The 6,634-nt window shown below is 59.3% G+C and overlaps 1 protein-coding gene across 1 annotated transcript in view; it reads right to left on the bottom strand.

Annotated features, from left to right (window-relative positions):
• The window catches only part of CCDC57 (coiled-coil domain containing 57), a 75,905-nt gene that overhangs the window by 40,826 nt on the left and 28,445 nt on the right, over nucleotides 1-6,634 (bottom strand). The window contains exons 7-10 of the mRNA XM_042783568.1: nucleotides 5,732-5,890; nucleotides 5,061-5,223; nucleotides 4,583-4,717; nucleotides 285-489 (exon numbers count right to left, since the gene is read on the bottom strand). Of these exons, the coding sequence (XP_042639502.1) occupies nucleotides 285-489; nucleotides 4,583-4,717; nucleotides 5,061-5,223; nucleotides 5,732-5,890 (662 nt within the window). The remainder of the gene's footprint in view (nucleotides 1-284; nucleotides 490-4,582; nucleotides 4,718-5,060; nucleotides 5,224-5,731; nucleotides 5,891-6,634) is intronic.

The following is a 6,634-nucleotide window of genomic DNA, read 5'->3' as shown; positions in this document are numbered from 1 at the left end:
GGCCCCTCCCTCCCTGTCTCACACACACCGGGCCCCTCCCTCCCTGTCTCACACACACCGGGCCCCTCCCTCTCTGTCTCCCACACACCAGGACCCTCCTTCTCTATCTCACACTCACCAAGATCCCTCCTCTCTGCCTCTGTGATGCACACACGCCGGGCCCCTCCCTCTCTGTCTCACACACACGGGGCCCCTCCCTCCCTGTCTCACACACACGGGGCCCCTCCCTCCCTGTCTCACACACACCGGGCCCCTTCCCCTCTGTCTCGCTGTCGCACACACACCGGGAGGGGCAATGTCGGAGACAGCATGGGGATCAGGCTGGTTTGCATCTGAGGTCTCTCCTCCAAGCTGATCACTGACAGCCTCCATTTCTTTCCTCATGTGAGCAACAGCATCCCTCAAGTTCATGTTCTGCTCTTGCAACCGCTGGATCTCACTTGATGGAAAACCTTGACTTATTTCTTCTTCGTGATGCCTCCGGAGTGTCTGTCAAACGAAAAATAAAGCCGAAATTGAAATATACCTGCGCAAGTGGCGCCACTTGATTTCATACAGAGGCACGAAGGCAATTCGGTCTTCAAGGCAAGGACAATCTTCAACAAGCGGTGCTGGGACAACTGAAATCCACACACAGAGAACCTGCACTGCATCCCAGCGCTTAGGTGCAGATGAGCACGAACTTGGTCACAGCCCAGATATGGGGTGTTACACTACAGACCCGCCAGGAGAAGGCGCGGCAGAAATCTCCACGACGACGTCAGGTTCGGCAGAGCGTAGCAACACGACACCAACAGCACATCCCACCTGCGGGAAGTGGTGAAGTCGAACATCAGGGAAAGCAAAACCTGCCCTGCGAAGGGCCATTATGGGGATGACAGGAGAAGCCACGTTTGCAAGTCACACACACACACACACACACGACAAAGCGCTGGTAGCTGAAGACGTCAAGAACTCTCTCCGTCAACAACACGCAGGAGCCAAGTGATCTCCCGACTGCTGCTTCCCTGGGCATCACCTGTGGCTCCAAGTAAGAGGCAATCCTTACAACTTCAGTCTTCTCTCTGTTTATCACCATGCTGCTTGCTGGTCAAGCTGTGAGCATTTTCGTTCTTATGTTGAGGTGTAATCCATACTGGAGGCTGTACTATCTGATCTTCATCAATAAGTGCTTCAAGTCTTCTTTGCTTTCAGCAAGCAGGGCTGTGTCATCAGCCTATCAAGTTAATGAGGCTTCCTCCAATCCTGATGCCACGTTCTTCTTCCTATAGACTAGCTTCTCAGATTATGTGCTCAGCATGCAGACTGAACAAGTACAGTGAAGGGGCACAGCCCTGACGCACCCCGTTCCTGATGTTAAGCCACACAGTATCGCCTCGTTCTGTTCAGCAAAGTGAACCTGTGAAAGCCGGAACTCGGCAGGACTGCCTGGCTTCCAGGTCTTGCAAGTTTCCCGTTTCTGACCAGGTGCAGTCTGGCCAGCCTCCTATCGATCTCTGTGAATGGAAAACACTTCCATCCTCCTTCTCCGACAGGTTTCTGCCTTACGCAGGTTCCAGCTTTTGCAGGTTTCACTGTACATAAAACCAGTGTGTACACAGGAATCCAGGTGACATATAGACGTACACAGAATGCAACAGACCCTCAGATCCTTCCTGAGACATGGCCCCCACCTCCAGCAAGGCCTTTGTACCAGAAGCTACCCAGTTCACAGCACAGCCCCTGCGCGTGGCTGACCACCTCCACCACAAAGCCTGAGAGCCCGCTTGCGGCAGCCGCCGCCCCGCCGATGTCGTTTGACAGGCTGCTCTGTGCTCTTGTGCCTTTCCTCACTGTCAGCACCCTGTGGGCAGGAAGGTGGGCTTGCTGTCACCCTGCACCCCGTGTGCTGGCCAGGGACCTGTGAAGTGCACTCCCCAGTCCTGTCTTCAGAGTCATGCCACTCAGAGGCCAGACTTCCTGTCGGATGGTGCCCAGGAAGGCTGTGGACATCCGGGGGGATTTCACCCAGCAGCCTCACCTGAGGGCCCCCAGGAAAGGTGGCAGGTGGGCTCTGATTGACCCTGACCCCAGATTGCTGCCAAGGGCCCCCAGGAAAGGTGGGGGGTGGGCTCTGATTGACCCTGCTAAGGGCCAGTGTTTATCTGACAAGGAAATGAGCCAGTTGATAGGCTCCCAGATTCGCTGGCTGGGAGCCCAGACCCAGCATGTGTCCTGAATTGTCAGCCTGGGGAAGAGAGAGAAAAACCATGGAGGGGGGCATGGAGGAGGGAACACACCATCGTCCCCTTCCCATGTCCTAGAGACGGGTCTAGGCCCCTGCACAAACCACAGGCAGGGACCCCCACGGCTCTGTAGGAAGAGGGTGCCACACCTGCTCCAGGGCCTCAACAGGCCCCCCGAGGGACCCTGCCTGCTGGCCCACAGCCTTGGCAAGCTCACCAGGTGTCTGGGAACAGCCAGGTTGGGGACTACGCCTGGAAGCTGCAGGCAGAAAGCACCCATGGCTGCACAAGGAGAAAGTCCCTCTTCTTGGAGGATTGGATGCTGCCTCCCTCAGGGGGACGCAAGGCTGGCTGTGGACGCCCAGGCCCCGCCGCCCAGGACAGGTCCCCAGCATGGACACATGCCCTGAGGACAGACACAGCAGGTAACCGAGCTGCGAGGACTGACCATTGGGGCCGGGGAGGTGCATCCACGCCACGCAGAGGGCTCCTCCAGGGACCCCTTGGTCACCTGGTAAGGACTTTTATGAGGAACAGAGATCAGCCTGTGAAGCGCGTGGGCGCAGCACCGGCCCTGGTTCAGCTGTGCAGCTGGTCATCAACTCTCTGGGGGCCTGAGTGGGTGGGGGACACTGAGGCGAGACATGTGGGGGCCGAGGTGGCATCATGGCCGTTGACATGCCAGTTTCACTGCAGCACTGACCTCAGGGCACAGGCCTGGGTCGCCTCTTGCCATTCTTAAAGTACCTGGCTGGGCCCCATTAGGCTCGTCCTGAGAGAGTCCTGATGAGAGGAAAGGCCCGCCCGTCTGGCGACAGCCCTGGCAATGTCCCCTCAGGTAAAGACACACAAGGCCTTGCTTCCCTGTACCCCTGGAGAGACGGGGCTTCGGGTGGACGTCTCAGATGCCTCGTTCTCAGCTAGTGCCACAGACCAACGCTAAACCAGCCAGGCACCTGCCTTGTGCAAGGCGCCACAGCAAGTGATGTCGTGGTTCACGGTGTCCTGAGCCCACTGAGGCCACTCTTGCCCTGACACCACCAAGGACATCCGCGCACTGACACCACTCCGGAATGGCTGTACCCCTACTCCACCCCAGGACGCCTGTGCCCGGACACTGGCAAGGACGCCCATGCCTCGATCCCACTCCAGGACTTCTGCGCCCCCACCCCGCTCCAGGATGCCCACACCCCCACCCCACCCCACGACCTTGGGTCTTCCCTCTACCTGCGAGCTGTCATTCCACTCAAAGCCATAGCCTTCCTGGTGCTAAAATGATATTGCCTGCAGGAGCTCCCACCCACCAGAGAGTCCCCGCCCACCCTGTGGCCCGCCTGCGGGAGCCCGTCTGTCCACCCTGAGGCCTACCTGCAGGAGCTCCCAGCCACGCTGCAGCCTGCCTGCGGGAACCCCCGTCTACTCTGCGGCCTGCCTGAGGGAGCTGCAGGTGCCACCTCCTTTCTCAAGAAGGTTTTGTGCATAGCAGAGACGGACTATAGATGCTACCCCTCTGTACTAGAATCTGAGCCCCTGGAGGAGATGGGGTTACTGGGCTCTGCACGCTCCCTGGATGAGGGTGCTGAGGAAGTGTGAGTGGGTGGATGGAGTCATCAACAGTCTTAATGTGGCCACGGTGGGTCCACCTGCAGCCTCTGCCACAAGCCGCCCCCAGGACACAGTGAATCACAGGGAGGGGAACCCGAGCAGTGGGGCCACTGGGGGGTGGTACCACAGGAAGGCGCGGGGCCATCTGGGGGGTGAAACGCCCTGTGCCTCTCGGCTGGGTCAGTGCACCCCATTAAAACAGACAGCACAAGAATAAAGCCAATCACAGGTCTGGCCCAGTCCCCACTCGCTTTCCTCCCTCCCAGCCTCATGCTGGCCCTGACCCTTGACACCTCTGTCCCCCGTGAGCGTGGCTGCAGGGCACGGGTGTGCAGCCCCGCTCTGCTCCTTGCACGTTGTGGCTCCTCCCAAGCAAAGGGCACCTAGTTCCCATGCCCCAGAAGATGAACAGCAAGTTCCTGGGACAGTTCCTGGCACAGACAAGCACCTGACACGCTTTCCCTGTCAGGCCCACTGCCAAGCCTGACCAGGACCACAGGGCAGCATGACTGCCCTGAGGACCTGAGTTTGTCACCCGTCCTGGTGCGGCACTTGTGGGGGTTCTGGAGACATGTGGGCTAAGCTGTACCCCTCACTCTGCAGGCCCCACGTGCCCTATGTCTGCCACCAGAGTCCAAATGCTGACAGGTGCTGACCAGGCCTACCTGGCTTCCACTGATGCTGGGGGGAGGTCCAGAGCTGGTAGGGTGCAGGACGGGCTTGGGGATGGGGTGCTAGTGGGGTACTCTCACCTGTGCCTCCTTCTCGGGAAGGAGCCCATGCATCCTCAATGCATTCACCGCCTGGTCTCTCTCGAGGGCCAAGGCCTTCAGCACCTCCTCCTTGTCACACAGCCTCCGCTCTGCCTCCTGGAGTTTGGCGGTAGCCTAGGGGAAGGTGGACTCACTTCCTCTGTGGGTCTAGGGAACGGGGCTAGCCCACGAAAGAGACCCGCTCCTGGTCCTCCCAGGGACCACGCGTGCTCTGTGGAGGCCCACAGGGAGACACACTGTGCTCTGGAGTGCCCCGCAGCGGGGCAGACAGACAGTATGTTCCGGGGGCAGCCCATGGGGAGACGTGCTGTGTTCTGGGGCCACCTGCACCTCCCAGCACCTGAGGTGGGGTGTTGGGATGACGGAAGTGGTGACAATTGTAATTGACATCACTAAACCATATGCCTGAGAAATGCCAAATTAGCAAATGAGGGTTCCAAGTGGGCCTTGCACCCACCTGCTCCCGGGCTGCAGCCAGGCCCTGGATCAGGTCCTCTGACTTGCGGTACTGGTCCCGCTCGGCCGCGTCACAGCGGCGCTGCCAGTCCAGAACCAGCTGTACCTTCTCACGCTCCAGGCTCTGCTCCCTGGTCACTGCCGCCGCCAGCTGCTCCTGGTACCTAGAGGGCACCCAGTGCTCCGTCCCTGAGCCCCTTGGGACAGGGCTTCTCGGGGAAGCCTAGGATGCCCGCTGCAGTCACCTCTCCCCAGCGTCTCCCCGTCCCCCCCTCCGCGTCCCCTCGGGCACACAAACCACCAGAAAATCTTCCCAGTGAAAAAAGCTAACCTCTCTCCACCACTCACTGTCCCTCCCCTCTACTTACTGGCTCTCCCTCCCTCGCGCGGGGCCCTGTCCCCTCAAACCTGCTCCATGCCCAGCCAGCACCTCCAAGGCCCCAGCTGGCCCCACAGCCTGTGACAGCCGCCACCTTCCCTGGCTAAGGACGCACACAGGGCCCTGCTGAGAACCTCCCCCTCCAAGCACCCAGGCCCTGCACCACTGATGCTCCCTGTAGGTCAAACGTGTAGGGGCGAGGCCTGAGCTTGCTCCTCGCTTCCCTGCTCACGCCACACATGCCCCAAGGCCTGCCTGGGAGGTGCTTAGTGGGGATGCTGCGGGATGGTTACCTGCCAACGTCCTGCTGAAGCCGGGCTGTCTGGGCCTTGAGCTTCACCACCTCCTCCTGCAGAGCATGGACCTGCAGGTCCTTGGAAACGGCCTCCTTGGACAGCTGGGCAACCTGGGCATCCCAAGCAGACTTCAGGCCTGAGACCTCCTCTCGGAGGCTGACAGAGAAAGGACATCCGGGAAGAGAGAACAGGTCACTCATTCAACCTGTCCCAATCTCACATGGGGCCCTGACACACTCAGATATACACACATGTGTGCACATGTGCACACACACACACACACCTGCACAGGGGCTTGCTTGCTCGACCTGTCCCAATCTCACACAGGGCCCTGGCACGCGCGCACACACACACGTACACACACGTGCACACACACATCTATACTTGGGGCCTGCTCACTCAACTTGTCCTAATCTCACACAGGGCCCTGACACACATACACGTATACACACATGCACACACACACATACCTGCATATGGGGCTTGCTCACTCAGCCTCTCCCAATCTCACACAGGGCCCGAACACACTCACATACACACATATGTACACACATAAAGACACTTGCACGTGGGGCTCACTTGCTTAACCTGTCCCAATCTCACGCAGGACCCTGGTACACACACACACACGTGCACATATGTACATACACACACACACCTCTGCAGGTGGGGCTTACTTGGTCAATCTGTCCCAGTCTCACATAGGGCCCTGGCACACACACACATGTGCACACACATATACACACCTGCATGCGGGGCTCACACACTCAACCTGTCTCAGTCTCACACAGGGCCCTGGCACACACACACATGCACACACATACACACACCTGCAGGTGGGGCTCACTTGGTCAACCTGTTCCAATCTCACACAGGGCCCTGGCACACGCACACATGCAC

This window comes from Orycteropus afer, unplaced genomic scaffold, assembly GCF_000298275.1.
Source record: "Orycteropus afer afer isolate SDZICR_OR568_19922 unplaced genomic scaffold, OryAfe1.0 scaffold00018, whole genome shotgun sequence".
Lineage (NCBI taxonomy): Eukaryota > Metazoa > Chordata > Mammalia > Tubulidentata > Orycteropodidae > Orycteropus > Orycteropus afer.
This window is presented reverse-complemented; position numbering and strand designations above follow the sequence as displayed.